The following is a 25,160-nucleotide window of genomic DNA, read 5'->3' as shown; positions in this document are numbered from 1 at the left end:
CATTTCAGTGAGTGAAATAAGTATTTGATCCCCAAGCAAAATATGATTTAGTACTTGGTGCAGAAACCCTTGTTGGCAAGCACAGAGGTAAGAGGTTTTTTGTAGTCGGTCACCAGGATTGCACACATCTCAGGAGGGATTTTGATCCACTTCTCTTTACAGATCCTCTCTAAATCCTTAAGGTTTCTTGGCTGTTGTTTGGAAACTGGAAGTTTCAGCTCCCTCCACAGATTTTCTATAGGATTGAGGTCTGGAGGCTGGCTAGGCCACTCCGTGACCTTAATGTGCTTCTTCTTGAGCCACTCCTTTGTTGCCTTGGCGGTATGTTTCGGGTCATTGTCATGCTTGAAGACCCATCTTCAGTGTTCTGGCTGAGGGAAGGAGGTTCTCGTCCAAGATTTTACAGTACATGGCCCCGTCCATTTGTCCCTCAGTGTGGTGAAGTCGTCCTGTACCTTTAGCAGAAAAACAGCCCCAACGCATAATGTTTCCAGCTCCGTGCTTGACTGTAGGGATGATGCATTTCAGCATTTCTCTCCCTCCAAACACGGCAAGTCGAATTAATGCCAAAGAGCTCAATTTTGGTCTCATCTGACCACAGCACTTTCTCCCAAGCCTTCTCTGAATCATTTAGATGTTCTTTGGCAAACTTTAAACGGGCTGTACATGTGCCTTCTTGAGCAGGGGGAGCTTGCTGGCGCTGCAGGATTTCAGTCCATTGTGGCGTAGTGTGTTACCAATAGTTTGCTTGGTGACTGTGGTCCCAACTGCCTTAAGATCATTAACAAGCTCCTCCCGTGTAGTTCGGGGCTGATCCCTCACCTTTCTCATGATCATCCTTACCCCATGAGGCGAGATCTTGCACGGAGCTCCAGACTGAGGCCGATTGATGGTTGTTTTGTTTTTCTTCCTTTTCCCAATTTCTTCTTGCTGATGGTCTTGTAGCCCATTCCAGCCTTGTGCAGATCTACAGTCGTGTCTCTGACATGCTTTGACAGCTTTGGTCTTGCCCATGGTGGTGGGAGAGGCTGGAATGGAAGATACAGATTGTGTGGACAGGTGTCTTTTACTCCTAATGAGCTGACATTAGGAGTAACTTCTTAAAGTAGCAGGACTAATCTGTGTTCCACATGGGCACATAACCAGTCTGTGGGAGCCCGAATTCTTGCTGGTTGGTAGGGGATCAAATACTTATTTCACTCACTGAAATGCAAATCAATTTCTAACCTTTATATAATGTGTTTTTTTCTGGATTTTTTTGGTTGGTATTCTGTCTCTATCTGATCAAATAAACCTACCATAAAAATCACAGACCCTTCATTTCTTTGTAAGTGGGCAAACTTACTAAATCAGCAGGGGATCAAATAAATATTTTCCCCACTGTATATACACATACACATATATACACTATACTGCCAAAAGTATTGAGACACTTCCTTCTAATGAACAGGTTTGACTACTTTAGTAATTTCCACGAGTATAAATCTTAATGTTTAAGCATATAATGATATTCTAGGGAATTGTGTGCTTCTAATTTTAGAGCAGCAGTTTGGACCGTACCCTTTTCTATTCTAACATGACAGTGCCTCTGTGTATAAGGCAAGGATCAAAAAGAAATGATTGATTGAGTCGGTGTGGAAGAACTTGACTGGTCTTTACACCTCTGCTGTGACTTTAAATGCTGACCTTGAGCCAAAAACTCATCACCAAACACCAATGACTTGTACATGCACTATATGGACAAAAGTATTGGGACACCCCCTTCTTTAGAACAGAAAAAGGCACTTCCAAAACTGTGGCAACAAAGATGGAAACATAATTCATGTATTTAAAAATTGTATTTCCATCCCTGTTGCAACAGGTTTGGAAGTGTCTAAAATGACTGCACCCATATGTACAAGTCATTGGTGTTTGAAGTTCATACAAATCATTTTTTAAGATAAGAAACAAAATGTGTGAACATTGTGTCATGATGAAAGACACTGATGGGTCAGATGTGAATTTGCCCAGGTTAAAAAAAAAAGTACACTTCCATAATGTACTTAAAGTGCTTTATTTTTGCACACTAATTTTGTACTAAATATACGAAAATGATTCTTTAGTGCTTTTTAAGATAAACTTAAGATCAACTAAGTATACTCAACTGTGCTATTTTGGGACACCATGAATATGAACTAAAATGCGCTTTTAACATACTAACTCTGTATTTATTTACCACTTGTAGTACACTTGAGCCCATCTTTCATAAACTAGTACACTCAAGTGTACTACAGGTGGTGACTAAAAACATTTTTTAAATAGCGATATGATGTTAAAAGCGCATTTTAGTTCATATTCCTGCTGTCCCAAAATAGCACAGTTGAGTACACTTAGTTTATCTTAAGTTTATCTTAAGAAGTACTAAAGAATAATTTTTAGTACAAAATTAGTGCTCGAAAATAGAGCACTTTAAGTACGTTATGGAAGTGTACTTTTTTTTTTTTTTTTTTTTACCTGGGTGTGCAATGGCCCTCTTTACTCATCTTGCAAAGAAAACGTTTTTTTCCAAGTAAATCAAAATTCATAGAAAAACGGTGAAGTTTGAATGCTTTTTTAAACACTGAATTTTTTTGCTGTCAGCTGTGATTAAATTCCACCATACAAAATACACAAATGACTTTAATGTCTTGTCTGTGTTTCCTTTTTTATATTTATTGCAACAATAATTGTTGAGCTTGAAGGTGCAATGCAGCTTGTGCCATCTCTTGTGTTGAGTGAATTAGCTTTTGATTTAAGGCCGACAGATGCTTGTTTCTCTCTTGGTGTGAACGGACCACTCGTTGCTGATTCTGTGTGTGTGTGCAGCAGTCAAAGCAGTAAAACACCTTCACATCATCATTAAAAGTGCATGCTTTATAACATATGACTGCCTTTGTTTGCTCTCTCTTGTGTTTATCAGGTTATTGTAGAGAAAGTTTCTGGTTCACAGATTGTGGACATTGACAAGCGAAAGTATCTGGTCCCGTCTGACATTACAGTGGCTCAGTTCATGTGGATCATCAGAAAGCGGATCCAGCTGCCTTCTGAAAAAGCCATATTCCTTTTTGTCGACAAAACTGTCCCTCAGTCCAGGTAAAATCCTGCTTTATTTATTACAAAGACTCTACTAAGTACAGTACCTATAAAAAGTATTTAACCCGCCCGGACTTGACAATGTTAATAAAATCGAGTCTGTGTCAAAAATATCAAATTCAAGGAATGCTCGAGTTAAAATCAATTAACAGCACTTGGGTATAATGTCAATTACCACAAAAAACAGTCTCACAATTAAATAATTTCACAAAATTTGTGGTGAGAGTAATGCACTTACAATGTTAGAACATCAATGTTAAAATGCTGTTTCAAAATCATGACTGAAATGAGACTAGTGTTATACACTGGATTGCAGTCAGAAGTTATTACAAATGCTCAGTGGTGATTGATTAAAGTAAGTAAAAGTGTTGAATTATTCTCATTAATAGCTTGAAGCTAATTGTAGTTATTTTCTAATTTCTCTGTTACCCGTGTACGATTATATTTCATGATCTATTTTATCAAAAGAAATCACAAGTTCATAAGAAAATGTTTCGTTTTCTAAAAAGATGTTTAATTATAGTAACACAATGTATATCGGGATCAGAGGGATGAAGGCAAGCCATGTAATGCCACAACTTACAAATCGGCATTCAGATCATCTTTTCTTCTGACAAAATCAATGTAATGGCAATATTTCCATCCACTGAATGTAAGCTTTTCCATATTCCGAGCTTGCCTGCTGACTTCATGTGTTCACGAATTATGAAAATAAATCTAGGAATTATTGGATTGTTGGATTTCAGATCAGCAGGGGTTGAGGCATCAAAAGTAACTAAGTAACTAGCTGTTTTATGGATGGTAACAGTAATATCCTATTAGTAATTACACTACTAGCTACACTACTGCCAAACACTAATTACGGATGTATTTTATGCTGTGAAATAAAGCGCGGAAATATCTTGAGCTTGTTTTAAACAAACCTTATTTGACCAAAAACCCATTGAGGATGGTGGAAGCACAAGTACTAAAATGTGAGCTCAATTCTGGATTTTGGCCTACAAAACTGGGTGGAGTGAAAACTTTTTTGTATGCACCAATAAAAAAAAAACACTACCTTTTGACAGACCAAACTAAGCACATATCTTATGACAAATATTACAGAAAATAAAGAGGACTGACGCACCGGCTATAGGAATTCAGTTTTCTGAAACATCTGTAGGAGTATTTCCTTATACAGCAGTCATGTTCACAATGTAGATTTACTTGAATTGCTTCCTGAACATGCAACATTCAAGCTGATGAAACACTATAGGGCTGTGATTGTGTCCATTAACTTAAGATATGGCATCAGATTTCATATGAAAGGGAAGGAATGTTTTCCTGTGACGCCGCAGGTCACACCCAACATCCTCCTTTTAAATCCATTTATAAATATGGAAAAATCTCTATTTACCTCCTCCACCTGCCATCTCAAATAGACTCACCTGATATTCTCTTGTTTACTGATGCTTGAGAACACTGCAAAACAACAGGCTACAGAAGTGAACAGGGTTTGTTTTGTTTTTTAGCAAGGATTTATTTTGGATTAATCTGTTCAGAGGTATTCGTTGATGTGCCTCCTTTTGACGTTTGCACACAAATTGTGATTTTTCCCTGCCTGTCGCTTAGTGGTTCAGTTAGTGTAGAATTTTCACAAAATACCTGTGCATTCGTTCATTTAATTGAATTGAATACATTAACCTATATGGTTTGGACAAGTGAAAATCTGCATCTATTTCTACGAACGTCAAAACACTTACGATCCCCATTGTTGTTTCAGTCTGACTATGGGGCAGCTCTACGAAAAAGAAAAAGACGAGGACGGCTTTTTGTACGTGGCCTACAGTGGAGAAAACACGTTTGGATATTAGGATCCCTGCATCATCCCATGCTGTGCAACACATCACTCCCGTTTCTTTTGGACTGCGCAATTGGGAACAAGATCAACTCCTCTGTGAATTAACCACATAGCAGATGTGTTTGTACCTCTATTGTCACATTGTGCTCTGAAACATTAGATCGACTGCATTAGTGATTTTTCTTCTTTTGGTGAATGGTGTTGCAGTATTATTACAGACGCTTAATAATGTTGACACTGACAATATATAGTAACTTTTAATGTTTTAATTTATCTGTATTTTTCCCCTGTAAATTATATATTTAAGATAATTGAAAGGTAAGGTAGCTGGATGACCTAACCAATAAAAACAAACACCAAAAAATAAACCGACTGTCAATATGATTTATTGAGACCCACTATTTCAAAGAATCTTTTTCACAAATTAAAAAAAAAGGTTCTTGAGGTCAATCATACAGGTTTGGAACAACATGATGAGAATTTTCATTCAACTATCCTTTAATAATATAAATACAAACCTCATGGACCAGAACATATACAGTTCCAATGTAAGCTTTAAGGCAAAGTTCACCCGATAATGAAAAACGAGATAACTCGCCTGATACTCTTTCTCACACCACAAATGCAAATACTGACCAGGGGCTTTCAGTCTAACAAAAACCATACTATGGAAGTGTTACACAATAGCTTTCCTCTGAAAATCTTCCCCTCGTTCAAACTCGGCTGATCATGAGACATTTGAAAGCCAGTGGTGTTCGGCATCAATGAGATTTGAGAGCTACGGCAGTGGAAAATCTTCAATTTCAGCTCAAATGTTTCTCCCACAAAGCTCCTGTAGGACTTTAACAGATTTGGAACGTATAGCGTAGCATACATATATCTTTTTTTGGTTTATAGCCCCTGGTCAATATATACTTTTGCTGAATGGAGAACAGAGTGAGCCTGCTAACATCTTTTATAATAGAAATTAACAGAGAACAGAAGATAGAAATGGCAACTCGGGCAAGTAAACTCTGCAAATTATAAATGTTAGTTGCTTTTACAGTTCTGCTGTTTTAAGTACAGCGTTGGGAAGGTTACTTTGAAAATGTAATAGGTTACAGATTACAAGTTACCCTTATTATTACATTTAAAATGTAATAAGTTGTGTAACGATTTCAATTACTTTATTAATGTAACTGATTAATGTACTTTTTGGTTAATTTTCTAACTTTCTAATCAATGTTTTCAACTGTTAATCATTTTGAAACATGTAAAGCAGCAGGGTTAACCTTACAGTAGAGCCCAACATTGATTACTGTCAGACTTTCAGAATCCTTCATCACTTGAATTAAGATTATAATAATTTATTTTTAAAGCACAGCCACCACAAAATCAGACTTTAGCACCTCTTTTTACTTTGAGATCATTCTGAGGTTAAATACAGATTTATCTTCATAACAAGATATAGTTTAATAGCTATGATGCTGTTTTTGAAATCAAATCTTTGCATAGCTATGACAGCAAATACTGGCATCTAACAATGCCTTGGAAAAACAGTCAATCTTAAAAAATATAGCATATACATAAACCCAAATAGGAAATAAAACAGTTATAGAATAAGCATGTGTCCTAAACTCCTGAAACATTGGTGTCTCATATTTTAAAGTGGTCAGTGCAATTTATGAAAGAAACCAATTAAATCTATATCTGTGTGAAAAGATTCAGATGTAACCCCTCTTTGTAATCATTTACATTTTTAGAAGTAACTGTAATTTAATTGCACATTTTTTCTCAGTAACCATAACAGATTACAGTTACATTTATTTTGTAGTTAAATTACGTAATTTAGTTGCATGTAACTAGTTACTCCCCAACACTGTTTAAGTAGCACAGTATTTTACAAAAAATTTTTTTACATTTATTTATTTGATCTCTACTGGAGCCTCGAGTATAGGACAGCTTTTATTCATGTGATCTGTTCAGGACACTGATATGGTACTGATCTAGTCCGCTAGGAAAACAGCAGCAGTTCTGGTGGGCTGCGGGGCCACAGCGGGAAGGCCTGCAGACGCAGCTGTGTCCAGGCCTGCTGATATGGCCCTGCTTGTAGTCCCAGTACGTCTTCAAATCTTTTCCACTTCAGCGAGCGCAGAGAAGAAACAAACACATCGATCAGACACAACAGATACACAAACAACACCTGCGCGCTGTAGGGAGAGTGCAAGAGAGGTCAGAGGTCAATGTGACTTTAAAAACAGGCATGCATGGCATCACGTTTCTGCTTCAAACAAACAATCTAATGCTAGAAACATACTGTACTCTACACAAACGGTTGGCCAACATATTGCAAACATCCGGTCCCGTTGTTCATTTGGGGAAGGTGACATCATGAAGATATGACTTTTTCCATGTTTAAGTGGGTCCCCGGTGCATCTACCAACCCAGAAAGCTTGTGAAAAAATGAGTGCGTCTGAGTCAGATTTCGCTCCCTCTGTGACGTAGAAAGGGGATCTTATTATAATATTACCACTTAATCCACATGTTTCAACCCACGGCGCCGCCATTGTGTTTCCGCAAGCGACAATGGTGTACCAGTTCTAACTCCATGGTTAAAGTTTGAGCAAAACATTGCTAACTGTTCTGTCTTTGGCTGCACAGAACACCGTTTAGAGTCCCAGCTTCAGAGGAGTCAAGAGAGCAGTGGATTTATTGATTTACTTAGAATCAGAATCACAAGAGTTTTATTACCAAGTATGTTTACTCACACAAGGAATTTGACTTGACGACAGGAGCTTCCAGTGTAGAAGAAAGTACAAACATAGTGCAGACATACATAGGAATAACACAGTAGGGATGTAATATAACACTAATATAAAAATATATATATATATATATATATTGTATATTACGCTACTGCGACACAGATCTAAAATAAACATGACATTGCTTTCCTAGCTGTTTACCTTCACAGACATAAGGTAAGTTTTTGTGTGTTTTAACATAAACTTGTGCGTATTTGACAGTTTAAGCGCAATACAACATGAAAGAGAACTTCAAATGTGTGCGCTCAGAAAACCCTACATCATAAGTTTAAACTAATATGGTTTAAGACATGATTTCAGCGCGATATACACGTTCATAAAAATTGAATGGGCTCCAATACTGGCATTTTCTGCCGGATCGGGTATCGGTCAGACCAGACCGATCCAAATTTGATATATTCTGTGTTATTGTTAAACCCCACAAAAGGCACAAAAACATTATAAAGCACCGTAAAGTTTTCATGCACAATATTCCAAGTGTTCTGAAGCTGTTCCATAGTTCAATGTGAGGTACAGATGAGTATTTAAGTCGTTAAATTCAAGTTCATGTAAACTCTTCTCTACACTGCCGCTGTCTGTCATCCTCCAAACTGCGTGTCACATTCAGTTATGACAGTCAAAACAATGAAACTTTCTCCAAGAGCGCACAGTAGTCAAGTTGAAAACTGTTAAATTAGTTATCCACTAACCTAGTTTATAATAGTATTTTTTGTCATAGATTATGATTATATATTATTTTCATTTGTTATTATTCGTTAATATGAAGTTGTCTATTTAGCAGATTGTGTTTAACACACAAAAGAGTGATGATCAGGTCAACACACAGAAGTATAGAAATTCTAGATTGATTTAAAAACAAACTGCGCTGTATTGGATCGGATCGGTAGCAGCAGATACTCAGAATTTTTGGTATCGGATCGGTTCTGAAAAAATGGTATCGTTGCATCCCTAATAAAAACCAAACAGATATTTTTTTAGCAGAGTATCTGAGATATGAGCTGTAAAGGCACAGCCCTATTCTGGAAAAGGGGGCGGGGAGCAGCAGCTCATTTGCATTTAAAGAGACATGCACGAAAACAGCCTATACCTGTCATTTTCAAAATGATACAATAAATGATCTGTGGGGTATTTTGAGCTGAAACTTTGCAGACACATTCTGAGAACACCTGAGACATATTATATCTTGTAAAAAGGGGCATAATATGTCTCCCTTAAAGCATGAGTAGCTTATAGCTTGGTAAGCTAAAGTAGCACTTTACAGTCAAGCTAGTCTTTTAAGAAAATACTATGTATACTAAGTTATTTATAAAAGGGTTTTTATCAACTATCAGATTTAATTCCATTAAACAGAGACATTTTTCTTGTTTAAAAACTCTTAACCTGCTCCGAGAGGTTCTCTTCAAACATTTGCTCTGCCTTTCCTAACATTCACACTTGTAATCTTTCCACTTTCGCTTTACACAATTGTTATTACTTACTATCTAACTGATTACAGTGCAAAGCTTGGATAGCGCTGAAATCTTTTCATTGTCATTCTTTTGTTGAAAATATGCTACTTCGCTCAGGAACCTGGAGTACAAGCTCCTGAACATGATGAATACATTTATATGAATACATGATAGGATACATTTAGTTGCACATCCATTCTGAAAAGGTATTAGGGTTGCTTGGGTTTTATTACCATGTGAACACATTTAACTGGAACAGAGAGGTATAATTCAGATCATAGTCATTTTTAGTTTGCTTCATCAGCATATCGGCAATACGAGAGTTGTCTATATCCCATAGTGAGATACCGAACGAATGTTAGAAAGAGAACTTTAGGTTACTACCGTAACCCCAGTTCTGATAACGTGAAGTGAGGTATCTCACTATAGGAACGCCCCAGGCGTGACCGATTGCGGAAGCACCAATGACACCATGCCTGCCAACCATGGCAGACCAATCGCTGCAGCGATCAGGGAGTCCTGCCTCCCTGTATTTAAACCGCAGCTACCTACTGTCTCGTCATTCTCTGCATAACTCTTCTCCATGCGGGACAGGCAAGGAGGGCAATATTGTGAGATACCTCACTTCATGTTATCAGAGAACCGGACATAAACAGTGTAGCCGCTCCTCTTCAGAACATGAGAAAGGTGGCGGATGGAAAGCCATCAGATCCACTGCCTGAGCAGACACAGTGTGATCGAATACTTTAGGCATAAATGCCAGATTAGTCCTAAAAGTTACCTTTTGACCACCCGGAGAAAACATCATACATGAGGAGTGGACTGATAAAGCATGCAGTTCACACCCTCTTTGCTGTAGTAAGAGCGAGTAAAAGAGCAGTCTTTAAAGAAAGCAGCTTTAAGGAGATGCTCTCAACGAGCTCGAACGGGGCTTTAGAGAGTGCGTTCAGGACCACGGACAAATCCCAGGGCGGGACCAGCAGCTTTGATACTGGGTGTAACAGTTGCGCTCCTCTCATAAATCGGCAAACGAGAGGATGCTGGCCTATAGTACCCGAGTCAAGTCCTATATGACATGCCGAGATAGCGGCCAACAAAACATAGCAAATCAACACAAATAAGGGACAGTGTTTCTTTCTGTGCACCATGCTTCGAACACTCCCCATTTGAGACTGTATAAAGAGCGTGTGGACGCAGCCCTCGCGTTCTGAATCGTCTCAATGACCTTAGGAGGTAAACCAGCTGCATTTAAATTCAGCCTCTCACGGGCCAGGCCCAAAGAGACAGCTTCTGCGGGGAGGGGTGGAATATCTCCCCCCGCACTTGGGAGAGAAGATCCCTGCGTGCTGGTAATGGCCATGGCTGGTCGCAGAGCAGCTGTGCAATCTCCACTACCCACAGTCTCCCCGGCCAGTATGGTGCAATTAGAATCATTGTATGACCGCGCTCTCTTACCCTCCGTAATGTCAGCTTGATTAGGCTTAATGGGGGAAACGCATACAGTAGCGCGTCTGGCCATTCGTGGCCTAGAGCATTCACACCCAACGGTGCATCATCGCCCGCTAGAGAGAAAACAGGGGACATTGCACGTTTTCATGCGATGCGAAGAGATCTACGGCAGCTCGACCGAATCTCTGCCATATCATCTGAACCACCTGGGGATGAAGTCTCCACTCCCCATACAGCGGGTTCCCTCTGGACAGCAAATCTGCTCCCCTGTTCATTATTCCTGGAACATGCGTCACGCACAACGACAGGAGGTTCGCGCTGCCCTACATTATCAGCTTCTTTGCTAACATGTGAAGTTTGCGAGAGTGTAAGCCTCCCTGCCGATTTATATAGGCTATCACCATTGTATTGTCCGTTCTGACCAATACATGATGATTTTTGAGAAATTGCACAAAATGTCTCAGAGCCAGAAATACTGTCAGTAGCTCTAGAAAATGTATGTGCTCTTCCCACAGTGCCGGAGACCAAACTCCTCTCATTGTTGTGCCTTCAAACACAGCTCCCCAGCCTCCAGATGAGTCACCAGAGTGTTTGTATCGACCACTGCTTGGTGCGGAGGCGGTGCACACACGAGCAGGTCGTCTAGATAAGACGATACTCTGACTCCCATATTCCTTAATTGAGTCAGAGCCCCCTCTAGACATTTGTTAAAAATTCTAGGAGCTAGGGAGAGGCCAAAGGGAATTTTCGCATGCTCGTATGCTGTATTTTGATATGCGAATCTCAGATATTTCCTGAGCGCAGGAAATATATCTATGAGAAAATATGCATCCTGGAGGTCTACTGAGGTGAACCAGTCTCCCTGGCAAATATTTTGATTGTTTTGAGTGAAAGCATTTTGAACTTGTACTTTCTGAGGTGTTTGAGGGCTCGTAAATCTCACCCTTAAAAACCTCACCCTTGGGAATCACAAAATAAGTAAGAGTCCTGTTGCCTTTCTTCTGCTGGAATTATTCTTATCACTCCTTTTATCAGTAAGGAGGATATTTCTTCCTCCAGAACACAAACTTACTTCCCCTGGGCCACTGACATTACCACGCCATTGAACACCAGAGGTTTTACAGCAAACTGGAGTCGGTAGCCCCTGTTTATAGTGGCTAAAACCCAGGTATGAACTGCGCATGCGCGCCAGTTCGTTACCTGGGCAGCGAGAGGGCCTTTCCCGTCTTCGCTGACTAGCGGTGTTGCGGTACCCTCTAGCAGCGAAGGGAGGGAAATTCGCTTCAGTAAAGGAGTTATATTCATCTTTGTTTGGACTTTTTTTGTGATTCATTTATTTTTTCATCCCACTCTGCACCCTTAGCCCTTGGCCTGGATGCGACAGAGAACCTTTCATTTGTGTTGGGATGTTTGTGAACACTTGGTTCTCCTCCCTCGGAACAAACCCTGTGGGTAGAGGGGGAGACACTGTTTTGGGGGGCACCTGGGGAACATGGGCCACATGTCTGCATACATTTGACACTGAACTATCTGCAGGAATGATTCTTGTAGTCAAATCCCTTCTCCTATTCCCCGCGGGAGGGAGAAGTGGAACGTTCTGAAAGGATGAGACCGAGAAACTCTGAGTTCTCCAATTCCTTACTGAAAATGAACCGATGTCTCAGTTAGCCTGCGGCTTCTTGTTACCCTGGAGTTTAGCTGAATGATGCTTCGCCTACTGTAGCTACGTGTGATGGTTTCGGTTTCACAAACCCTGGTTTTGTCTGCACGACCGCACGTCCCAGTTGTTGCGGCGGGGCGGGAAGGCTGATAATCAGACTGACCTACTTTCCCCAAGGGTCTGAAAGTTGGCCGGCTCGGATGATCAGGCCGAGCCACCGGCTTTCTGGGGAGACAAACCTCGAATGCCTCCCCTTCCCTCTTCCGTAGATCGCATTGTCGCATTGCACTATCCATCATATCTCCCCACGAGCTTGAGGTTTGTGGACACTCCATGGGTACCTCTCTGGTTTGAGCAGAGAGGCATGGGTCCAACTTTCCTGTGGCTGCCATTCGGAGTCTCCTTTCTCGGGTTTTAGTCGAGAAAGTCACACAGTGAGGGCAGCCCTCGGGGTTGGATAGTGCTGCCTGAGCGTGTTTAGCGCCCAGGCAGGAGATGCAAAGACCGCGAGAATCCTTGGCCGAAATCCACGCTCCACAAGCACAAGAATGAGGAGGACGGCCTTTCTCTCCATGGTTTTCTGGCTCTTTCGAAGTGGCCATGACAGCGACTGCACACTCTTTGTACGGTAAGTCCACCACAACATGAGTCAAGTCAAGTCAAGTCAAGTCTGCTTTATTGTCAATTCTTCCACATGTACAGCACATACACACAGAGAATTGAAATTGCGTTACTCTCAGACCCTTGGGTGCATACAGATAACATAAATACAGATTAAATACAAAATACAAAATACAACTATACAAAATACAAAATACAAAATACAACTATACAAATATACAAATAAGGTAAAATGTAAAGATATATATATAAAGCACAAGGCATATGGAGGATAGAGTGCAAACCAGTAAAGTAAACAACAGTGCAGATATAGTGATGTAGTGCAAAAAAATGATTTGTAGTGCAAAAGAGCTTATTCCAGACTGATTAAAGTGACAGTGTGTGTGTGTATTTGGGAGGGGGGGAGTGGGAGAGTCCATCACAGGGTCAGAGTTCAGTGGTGTGTGGGGCAAAAGAGGGGAGTGGGGGCAAGGTCGGGAGGGAGTTCAGCTTTCTGACAGCCTGATGGATGAAGCTGAGCTAACAAAATATATATTGTGTGTTGGAGTGGTCCAGACGCTACACTCTTTAAGTCTGCGTGGTTGAAATCCCCAGCTAAGATGAGAAAAGCATCGGGGTGGGCTGTCTGCTGCTCACTGATGTGCTGGTACAGTTCATTTAGTGCCTCGCTCCTGTTGCTGTTGTTGGAGCTGGGAGGGATGTATACAGCAACGAGCAGTATGGCTGTATATTCCCTCGGTAGATAGAACGGCCGGCACTTAATAATCATGAACTCCACCAGGGGTGAGCAGTGTTTGCAGACCGCAACAGCATCGGGCACCACGCATCATTGATGTAAACACAAAGCCCTCCGCCTTACCTCCTTACCCAGTCTTACCTCCCTCGACGCGAGCTCTGTCCGCTCGATAGCATGTCAGCTGATCGAGATGAATAGCGCAGTCCGGAACGCAGTTGTTGAGCCATGTTTCCGTGAACACAAAAACACAACAGTCTCTTACAGTCCTCTGAGTTGAGCATAGTAGTCGGATGTAGTCCAGTTTATTGTCCAAAGAGCGTACGTTAGCCAGTACGATGGTGGGGATAGCCCACCAAGTTTTCATGTTAATGCTAACATGAAAACTTGTACGGAGCTGTGCTGACAGTAGTGAGCGCTCTCTCTTTTTTTTTGAGAACTTAGAGCTGAAAAACTCGCCTTAATGCTAACGCTAGCTACCCAACTCCAAGTGCGGTCACTCAATGAAACTTTAAGGGAAAAATTGCGTTCTGGATGTTACCTTGCGATGATAATGATCAGTAAACTGTTGAGCAATAATTCCCAAAGTATGCTGAGGACAGCTTCCGAAAATATTCCACGGGGAAGAGAGTGAGAATGACGAGACTGCAGGTAGTTGCGGTTTAAATACAGGGAGGCAAGACTCCCAGATCGCTGCAGCGATTGGTCTGCCGTGGTTGGCAGACGGGGTGTCATTGGTGCTTCCGCAATCGGTCATGCCTGAGGCGTTCCCATAGTGAGATACCGAATGAATGTTAGAAAGAGAACCACAAGTATCGTGGACCATAGAAACCGATGTTAATGCTAGCTACTGCGTATCACCCATTGCAATGATGTAGACTTGCATTTCAAGGTGTCATGACATGAGAAATCAAATTTGCCTTGATCTTTTGGCATATTAGAGGTCTTTGTACCATTAAAACATCCTGCAAGTTTCATAGGTTAAAACGTCATCCTCATTATAAACAAAGCATTTGTTTAATCAAGCTTCAAAAACTACTTGTTTTGGATCTGAGGTGCAAGATGACATCACCTGGGCACAGTTGTCTGCATAAACGCCTCCAGAGCAAGACATCGACGAATAGTCTTCTTCTCACCATAGGCTCTGCCCACTGGCATTCACTCGCTTAACGGCTGACACTTGATCACGCTAAATGCGAGTGTGGCGTCGCGTCAAATGCAAATAGAAATGACATTCACTGCCGCTATCTTGTCTACACTGAATACAGATGTGCTTTCGCTTTCTCACACAGTCGCGCTCGAGTCTGTCGTCAAATGCAGTGAAAGATTGTTCGCTTTGACGCGTTTGGTTTAAACAGCTCGTTCTCGTCTTTGTACAGTTATCAGAAGGATCCCAGCGTAAGTGGATAGTTTATTTTTAATGGCATCCCAGATCATGTCAGAGGATTGATCGGAGCATTTTGTTTTGTAAAGGAGGCACAGTGTCATGGAGAGTCACAAAGAAACATTTGTTGAAAGATGAAGCTACTAGATCTGACTGCAGCTGCATCACAAACGTAAGTATATGATTTCATAATGCTTTGTCTAGAAATGTTTGTTTGTTTTTTTGATCATGTTGTCAAAACACTCACATGCAATAGCGAGAGGGTTTAAGTGTTTATGTAGTTAATAAAACCTTACTTGTATCACACTTGACGTGTTCATTGTTTACTCATAACCGGAGTCAATAATCATGCAGATTTATGTTACAAACTTATAGAATTGTACAGTAAGAAAGTTATTTCCTTTAACCAGGAAATTAACGTTCTTAGAATTGACAAGACGGTTGACCCTGAGTGGTCAGCTAAATATCTACAGTGGATCTAAAATATGAATAGTTAATTATAACTAGTTATGGTTAATTATTCATATTTTCCATGAGCTGATTTGCTACAGCGTTAATATGAAAATATGTTTCCTATGCAGTGACGTTAGCCAATCATAACTGGCCGATTACTGTGAAGCCTTAAAGGACCCGTCCCTTAAAATAGGTCGTTTTAGAGAGAGGGTCAGAATGAGGGTTAAAAATAATAATTTTTCCACATATATATATATTTTTTTTTTTTTTTTTTTTTGTGCAAAAAACGTTATTAACATTATAAGTAAACTTCAAGGAACATATTAAAGTAATAAAAAAAATCCATGTCATGACCCCTTTCAGAGCACAACAACGCACAAAACTGAGGTGGAAGCGTTTTTGGGTCTAATGCTGCAAGTCATCTGGAAATCCCGGCATCAGTCACACAGTAAAGTCTTATTGTTGGAATAATGCAGAAATCCTTTGCTAATAAGACTGATGGATTTATTTGAGCATGGAGTGCATATAGATGTGTTGTGGGATCTCTGTGGATGGACCGTTGTTATTTGCTCTTGTGTGAGTCTGTCAGCGGTGTAACTAGAGCTGGACGCTGGGCTGGATCACTTAAAACAAGAACAGAAGAACACTGTTCCCTCGGGTCACCAACTAACAAAGATCTACTGTTCAATAATCATGCTGCTTTACAAGAATAAAACACATCCCCTTTGACATAACACAAATCAACAAAAAATTGTCACTTTACACCACGATTCAGTAGTCTAAACCAAACAGAGCAATGAATCTGATTACCACGACAGGGATTCATGTAAATATCGGTTTACTGAGAGGCTGGGACTAGTTTTCACATGGGAAACGACTCTATATCTGATTACCTACGAGTACACACATTTTCTCTCAAGCAGTCTGTATGTTGGTTTCATTTTTGTCATCTAGAAATAACTATAGGCCAAGCTTTGATATCTATTGAGACAAGTGTATTGTCCATAAATTAAGGTTGGGGAAAATCACGTGTTTTAAACGTTATGCATTTTGCAATTAATTAATTAACCCTAACCTCACAGAGTAACAACATGCCTTTCTTTGTGTTGAACTGCATTTTCTTGTTCAAAAGATTTTTGAGCCAAGACTAAAAATGGGGAAAGTCCAGTCAGATATATTTATATATTAGCACTTTATTGTTTCAAAGCGTTTTCATGAAAATAACAGTGTTAATGCTGTAAAATTCAGCAACTGTGAAAATAATTCCATTTCAGAAATAAGCAGCTCTACAGAAGACACTAGTGTTTATTCAGCTCAGTTTAGTTCATTAACTTTCATCGATTCATGAATTGAACCAGCACTAAACTGACTTGAGCTGAATAATGAGAATGTTGCAGAGTTAGTGTCATTATGCAGCTCTGTTCAGTTCTCATCAAATAGTGTCAGTGCAAGGTAATATATAATAATTTCATGAATGAGAAATGTTTACTGGAGTAAAACCATTGCAGGTCTCCCCAGTTTTAAAGCACTCACCGGAGGGACTCTGGAAGCTGAGAGCCTTCGGTTGCTGCCACCAGTTTCAGAAACGAATGAAAGAGCTCCACTTTACTGATTAATGACCTACACATGGAGAAATATGAAACGTAATAAGCATGAGCTCATAGCTGGTTATTGTGGTGACTCACTGTTTTGGGATGACACTGTCAACTTATAAAGTTGTTACATTAACCAGGCTTCATTCTGAATGTTTAAAGCGCACATGTGAGTCATAAACATATTCTCCTCAGAATGCAAATTATTTGTTGTCAGGTGATCACCTTGCTTGCTATGTGCCCAGGGCTTTTTTTAGTCACTCCCTGTTTGTAACCCTTGGCAGTGACATCTAGAGGCTGCTGGGATACGGCACACCAGCTGATGGCTCATATCACAGTTAGTTCAGTGGGAGAAAACTTCTAATCATTAACAGAACCATAAACTGGACCTCACAGACAGTGAACGAGACTGACTGTCAATTTGGACTGTGCCAGCTCAAAAAAAGGCCAATGACTGCTGTAACCTTGAAAAATGAACCTTCTTCTGAAGCACTTCAGAGAGGATTTTTGATATTCAGTGCAATGGTAATGATTTCTGAGAAATTAGTTTTTCACTTTCTTATAAAGCTTTAGGCAAGTTATCGACAGAGTGCATTGACTGCTGCAGGCATGATGTATTTCTATAGGCCAAAAACAAGCATTTTAGTTCTCTGGTTCCATCGGCCCGGCGGGTTTTTCTAATGGGTTTTTTAGGTTATATTGCTAAAATAAGGTCTGTGTTTAACACAAGCTCAAGATATTGTAATGTTTTATTCTACAACATGAAATAAATCAATAATACACCTTTGTGCTTTTTTAAAAAACTGTTACTTCTCTTGAAAAAACACGGTTGAAAACAAGTATCTAGATGATACTAGAGGCTGTCGGTGACATTAAACTCACTAGTCGCTTTCACAGCCTCACTGTGTATTTATAATCATGCTCTTGCAAACTATCCAAATTAAAACACTCAGGAAAAGTCTAAGTGGAAAAATCCTTTTGGGTGTTTGGTGAATGTTAACTTACGGCTTGGCCTGTAAAAATACTTCAGTAACACTTTATTTTAAGGACCAATTCTCAGTATTAACTAGCATACTGGCTGTGTATTAAATCCCTTAATCCAACCCCATACCTAAACTTAACAACTACCTTACTAAATATTAACATGCAGCAAATTAGGAGTTTGAGGCAAAAGCCATGGGAAGAGTAAGATTTTGAATGTTTTTAATGCTCATCAAGGCTGTATTTATTTGATCAAAAATACAGAAAAAAACAGCAATATTGTAAAATATTATTGCAATTTCTAATATCAGTTTCCTATTTTAATATACTTTAGAATATAATTTATTTTTGTGATGCAAAGCTGAATTTTCATCAGCCATAACTCCAGTCTTCAGTGTTGAAACCGTTTTGCTGCTTAATAATTTTTTGGGGGGGACCTGTGAAACTTTTTTCTTTGATTCTTTGATGAATAAAAAGTTAAAAAGAACAGCATTTATTCAAAATATATTTTTTTTCTAAAAATATAACTCCTTACTATCACTTTTTATCCATTTAACACATCCTTACTGAATAAAAAATATTAATTTCTTTTTTTTTAAATGAAAGAAAAAATTTACTGACCCCAAACTTTTGAATAGTAGAGTATATTGTAACACAAAATTTCTATTTTGAAGTTTTATTTATCAAAGAATCCTGAAAAAAGTATCACAGAACATAATTCATATTAAAAAATATGAAGCAGCACAACTGTATCCAACACATAATAAATCAGCATATTATAATGATTTCTGAATGAATTCAGTGTGTGTGTTTGAGTGTGAGTGTGTGTGTGTGTGTGTGTGTGTTTGGCCTCGGTGTGTGTGTGTGTGTTTGGCCTTGGTGTGTGTGTGGTTGTGAAGAAATCCCAGACCAGACTGCAGAATCTCTGGATCGTGTACGGAGAAACCTGACGGCAAATCAGAGCATCTGTGAGAGATGAGAAGTGAGTTTTATTTTAATGGAACAATTTAACATATATTTTGAATTTGAAGATCAGGGTAAATTTAACTTATTTTTTGTTCTGGGAAACATGCGACTATCTTCTGTAGCCTCTGAAGGGCAGTAATAAATGAAAAAATATATATATTTAGGCAAAATAAGAAAAATGTACACATCTCCATTCTGTTCAAAAGTTTTCACTCTTAATGCATGGTTTCTCCTTCTGGAGCATCAGTGAGCATTTGAAGCTTCTGTAATATTTGTGTTTGAGTCCCTCAGTTGTCCTCAGTGTGAAAAGATGGATCTCAAAATCATACAGTCATTGTTGGAAAGGGTTCAAATACACAAAAATGCTGGAAAACCAAAGAATTTGTGTGAGCTGAAGGGTTTTTCTGAAGAACAGCAGGAAGGACCAACAAGGGACTCATGAACAAGCATCACTAAACAAAAACCCAGCTGTGGATCTTTCAGGTAACAACACACAGAATCAAGGGAATGTAAACTTTTGAACGGGGTCGTTTTTATAGATTCAACTCACTGATCTATATAGCTCAGTGATTCAACTATTATTTTCTCTTGTGGACTATATGTAAACATATTTTCTGTGAAATATCTTATTCAGGTCAGTACTAAATAAACAATAACATGCATTTTGTATGATCCCTCTTATTTTGATAAAATAATTAACATTTTGCAGATTCTGAAAGGGGGATGTAAACTTTTGACCTCAACTGTATAAATACTTTGGTTACACTTTATTTTAAGGTGTCCTTGTTACAGTGTAATTATACATTTAAGTACTGAGTAATATTAATTAGCTACATGTACTTACTATATGGTTACTGTTAGAATTAGGGTTTGGTTTAGGGTTACTTGCATGTAATTATGTATAACTTATTATTATAATAGTAAGTACATGTAACGTGTAACAAGGACACCTTAAAATAGAGTGTTACCAATACATTAATATATTTATTAAATATAATATTAAATTATAAAAATGTTACAAATATATAATTATTAATTGTATTAATTTGATTAATTATTCATTTTTTTGTGCATAAAATGTTTGATTGTGTACTTCAAAATGTATTTGTTAAAAAAACGTTCTTTTACCTCAGCTTAATAAATAGAAACATCTGTAATTGAACCATTCACAAGTCTATTCCCCTGAAAAGTGTACTATACATTGTTTAAATATACAAAAGTAACATATTATTGCTAAATAAACACCACAAAGAAAAATATATTTATACAAAGTTAGCAACAGCTAAGAAATAACAATTTTGTTCTCTAACCTTCTGAATTTTGACAAGAAATTAAAAAGAGCCAAGTCCAATCCCAGCTCAGGCCTGGAAAACATCTTGTGCTATGAAACGCAGGGTTTATGAGACCATTTCTGGCTTTTGGGCAGTAACTCCTAATAAAAGTGGTCACTGGTGAGATCAGCATAAAAAGAAAAGTGGAAAAAATAACATAATCTGGAAAAAGATCAAGCTGACATCAATCTGGAAAACCACAACACCTGAACTGAGACAAAACTCCAGTTTAAGCATGATAGCCTTCCAAAAAACACGGAAAGATCTCTGGTTAAGCATTTAAAGATGACCTGTATCCTGTGCATCTAGTAGACTGAAACTTGACTAAATAACACTTGTGCTGTCATGCGTTTAATCAGGTTTCAATGTCTAGTAACATATTAAACTGTAAAATGACTGTAAAAACATGATTTACAGTTCAGATACAAGTTTTCACAAAATCAAAAATGATACACTTCACATTTCAGCCTTTAAACCATTTTTAGTATATGAATTATTATATTCATTTAAACAATTATTATCAATAAATTATTATATTAATTAAATAACAAAAATACATTTTACTGTTTAGATTTTATAATGCATTATCTTCTTATCGATCCACCAGTTCACATTTACAGCTCTGCGTGTTTGCAGGGTAAAAACATGGGTCGATTTTCACATTGGTCTGAACAACAGCAGCAGACAGGCTTATTGAAAATGCATTCTCTGCCAGCAGGCTTTCGGAGCTGCAGAAGCCTTGGTTGTTGTGTTGTGTTGCCTCCCTGATCAGTGACTGTCTGTAGGACACTATTTTTAGTCCTTATTTTTGTATGAATTCTTCAACTGTAATGAAATGACTGATCATTTTGATTTGTTTTACATTTTTATTCAAATTTTTAATGACTATTTTTTCTAAAATGGTAAGTAATAAAAAAATGAGAATGTGTAAACACATTTGACTGGTATTATAAGGCACAGAACCATTTTTTATTTAACATAAATATTTAGTATTTAACATTCAAGCAGTAGCTGGCCTCACAGGGTGTTTGACTGGTGAAGAAAAGGAAAGAAACTCCCGGTTTAACTGTCCACTTTCCCTCTTCAGACACAGGGCAGAAAACCTCCGAGCTCTGGCCGCTTTCGGCCCTGAACAGCTGCTCCGTCAGACACCTGAGGACATGCACGTAACTACAGGTGCATCTCAATAAATTAGAATGTCGTGGAAAAGTTCATTTATTTCAGTAATTCAACTCAAATTGTGAAACTCGTGTATTAAATAAATTAATTGCACACAGACTGAAGTAGTTTAAGTCTTTGGTTCTTTTAATTGTGATGATTTGGCTCACATTTAACAAAAACCCACCAATTTACTATCTCCACAAATTAGAATACTTCATAAGACCAGTAAAAAAAAAATTTTTGTGAATTGTTGGCCTTCTGGAAAGTATGTTCATTTACTGTACATGTACTCAAGACTGGGTAGGGGCTCCTTTTGCTTTAATTAATGCCTCAATTCGGCGTGGCATGGAGGTGATCAGTTTGTGGCTCTGCTGAGGTGGTATGGAAGCCCAGGTTTCTTTGACAGTGGCCTTCAGCTCATCTGCATTTTGACAATACCCCATAGATTCAATTACTGAAATAAATGAACTTTTCCACGACATTCTAATTTATTGAGATGCACCTGTACATTCACTTCCTCTAAAACCCTTTTTCCACCCAACAAATGTTTGTTTATAATTCACATTAGAAAACATCAATTGTTATTGATTGTATATTTCATTTAATATAATAGTACTTTGAATTCATGCTTGGTTTATAAATAAAAAAAAATCTAAAACTTTCAAAAGACATTCAAAACTATATAACAAATGAAATTGTGTGTATGTATATATATTATATATTACGGTCAAACGATTAATCCACAAAACAAAACATATGTGTGTATACTGTGTATGGGCCTCTCTCATCTTTTTAAGTGGGAGAACTTGCACAATTGGTGGCTGACTAAATACTTTTTTTCCCCACTGTAAATGCACACACATACACTATATTTACATGTATATATTTATATTCATATAATTTCATTTATATATAAATATATTTATTATATAAACATGACATTTTTCTTAAATATATACATGCACGTGTGTGTATTTATATACATAATAAACATACACAGTATACACACATATATTATGTAAACAAAAACTTTTATTTTGGATGCATTTAATTGTGATTAATCATTTGACAGCACTAATACAGTAGTGTGAAAAAGTGTTGGCCCCCTTCCTGATTTCTTCTTTTTTTTGCATTTTGTTGCAAGAAATCAGGAAATCAGGAAGGGGCCAACACTTTTTCACACCACTGTATATATATATATATATATATATATATATATATATATATATACATATACACTAATATATATATATATATTAGTGATATATCTTAAATTGGAGTAAGAACAATAAAATGCTCTGAAAACAATGTTCAGAACAACGCAAATATTGGATAAGTAAAAAGATTTATCACAGCAGATCCCCTTCATTTGAACATGTTCAGCCCTTTAGAAGACATGTACAGGACATAACATCCGCTTGACCAATGTGAAATCCATGTACAAACATAGATGGGTAAACACATAGATCCATCATATAAGCCCATAAGATATGTTTACAGTGTGTGTAAGCTACAAAGGATCTCAGACGCTGTTGGGGTTTGGTTTGTGAATGCATGACTAATGCAACGAAGCACTGTCAGATGAAATAATTACCTGACACGTGCCCTCTGAGCAATAACCTCCGCATGACTGTCATTCAGAGTCACTTGCAAATCAGCACAATATATGGGGATGCACATTTAGGTTTGCATTTGTGCAACAGTGTTTATTTACCCTTCAGCCTCATGGCAGACTGGCCGATGCATTTGGTGCCTGTCCCCAAAGACACAACCTGCTTGTGAGCAAATGGTTAAAAGGGCATTTTGCAGTTTTCATATCATGTTAGTTAGTTGATTTCTGTTTCTGAACTCAGTCAGCAGAATCACAGCAGCCAGTAGAGTCCACTCTCTGCCCGCCTCTGGCTTTGCTCTTTTAGGCAGTTTACTGAAGTGATTATAACACAAGTTGGCCATTTCATCAGGACTCCACATGATCTGTAGCATTTACGATGAGACCATGTGTTTTTACAACATTACTATTGACGCATTATTAATATACTCACACTTACATAACCTGGTTAAATGCTCTTTCGGATTACGGATTGAAATGTAAATGCACTGCAGTGGGTCATAAATGTGCTTTCTCGTGTCTTTGGCAGAAGAATATTACCGATTTCAAAATAAGAGTCCCTATATACACACACACACACACACACACACACACACGGCGCAACGTTACAGGTTAAAGCTCGTTTGAAACGTATTGTTTCATTTGTAAATACAATTTTAAATGTACATAAAACAGCAACTCATAATAGCGAATAATTAGGCGGTCATTCAGTGGAAATAGCTTACTTGATTTGGCAATTTTATGTTTTATTTTTTATGTTTACTTTGTTATTAGGCAGCTCTGTTAGGGCCTTTGTGAGGAAAATGTTGTCTTTTTGTAGGATAGCATTTGAATTCTCAGACAAATACATTTTAATTTGTTTCTCACAACTATTATTGATATATTGAATACACATTTTTAGCTATTACTTTAATTTCAGGTGAGTTTAGCATCAAACACTGTTGTTGTTGTTATTATCATATTGTAAATGATTTGTGAAGTACATAATTTTCTCTTTGAAATGCATAAAGATATGCTCTGCATGTTATTTTTTGACAATATAATTCCATATGGCTATATTTATATTGTCTGTAAACACTTTTAATGTTTAAACTTGCAAATTTTAGCTATTAATCAAGTGAACATAGACATTTAAAAAGTTTTTACTTTACATAAATACCATATGAATTTTAAAATATCCACAGGCTCATTTCTGTAAAATAAACATATTGAAGATAAAGAGCTATATACATATAGTTCAAAGTCGAGTTTAAAAATGGACTGCAGTTCATGAATTTCCACGATGCCATCTAGTTATGTTTACTGAATAAAGAATTATTGTGAACATTCACATTCATATCGATTCACAAATACATGTTCAGATCTCAGATGTAAAGTGGGCCACAGGACCGGACAGTGAAGCTGAGAATGATCAAAAGATAACCGGCAGTTTTCACCACAAAAGAACAATATTATCTGATATATATTTAGAGATGAACGTAACTTGAAAAATTAGCTGCATAATCAATGATCTGAAATCCTGAATTTCATCATAAGCACTTCCAGCAATTACAGTTGAATATTTAACCTGAAATTGAAAATAAGGTCACTTCTGACCAAAACACAAAACAGTTCAAATATAGTTTGAAGACTTGCTTTGTGTTCAAACATTTACATGTCTACAATATAGTGGTATAAAGACCTTGATCAGCCTTCAAATTAACATTGGTATAATGCATGCTTTTTATATTTATTTTAAATCTACTGACCATTTTTCTCTGAGCTCAAGAAATCCTATCAAAATCTGCATTCACAGCATGTTGGATTTATTTGATTCCAACTTAAGCATTCGCATCCTTCAAACAAAAACTATAAATATTCCACACACACACACACACACACAAAAAAAGCTAACAGTTCTTTAATGCATAAAATTAAGGCTAAATAAGTCAAGTAAACTTAAATAGATTAATAAGCATAACAACTGTTACTTTTTTGTCTCTATTTCTCAAATCACACGGATTCATTTCTGCTTTAA

The 25,160-nt window shown here is 37.9% G+C and overlaps 1 protein-coding gene and 1 pseudogene across 1 annotated transcript in view; one reads left to right on the top strand and one right to left on the bottom strand.

Annotated features, from left to right (window-relative positions):
* The window catches only part of LOC107560072 (gamma-aminobutyric acid receptor-associated protein-like 2), a 10,729-nt gene extending 5,415 nt beyond the window's left edge, over positions 1-5,314 (top strand). The window contains exons 2-3 of the mRNA XM_016244125.1: positions 2,939-3,111; positions 4,874-5,314. Coding sequence (XP_016099611.1) covers positions 2,939-3,111; positions 4,874-4,964 — 264 coding nt within the window. The 3' untranslated portion in view covers positions 4,965-5,314. The remainder of the gene's footprint in view (positions 1-2,938; positions 3,112-4,873) is intronic.
* A 1,630-nt stretch (positions 5,315-6,944) lies between these two features.
* Positions 6,945-23,505, bottom strand: LOC107560071 (tRNA-specific adenosine deaminase 1-like; annotated as a pseudogene).
* Positions 23,506-25,160: the final 1,655 nt, after the last annotated feature.

This window comes from Sinocyclocheilus grahami, unplaced genomic scaffold, assembly GCF_001515645.1.
Source record: "Sinocyclocheilus grahami isolate Dianchi unplaced genomic scaffold, SAMN03320097.WGS_v1.1 scaffold709.1, whole genome shotgun sequence".
In the NCBI taxonomy this organism is placed as follows: domain Eukaryota; kingdom Metazoa; phylum Chordata; class Actinopteri; order Cypriniformes; family Cyprinidae; genus Sinocyclocheilus; species Sinocyclocheilus grahami.
The sequence above is the reverse complement of the archived record's forward strand: the minus strand, read 5'-3'. Positions and strand labels throughout refer to the sequence as shown.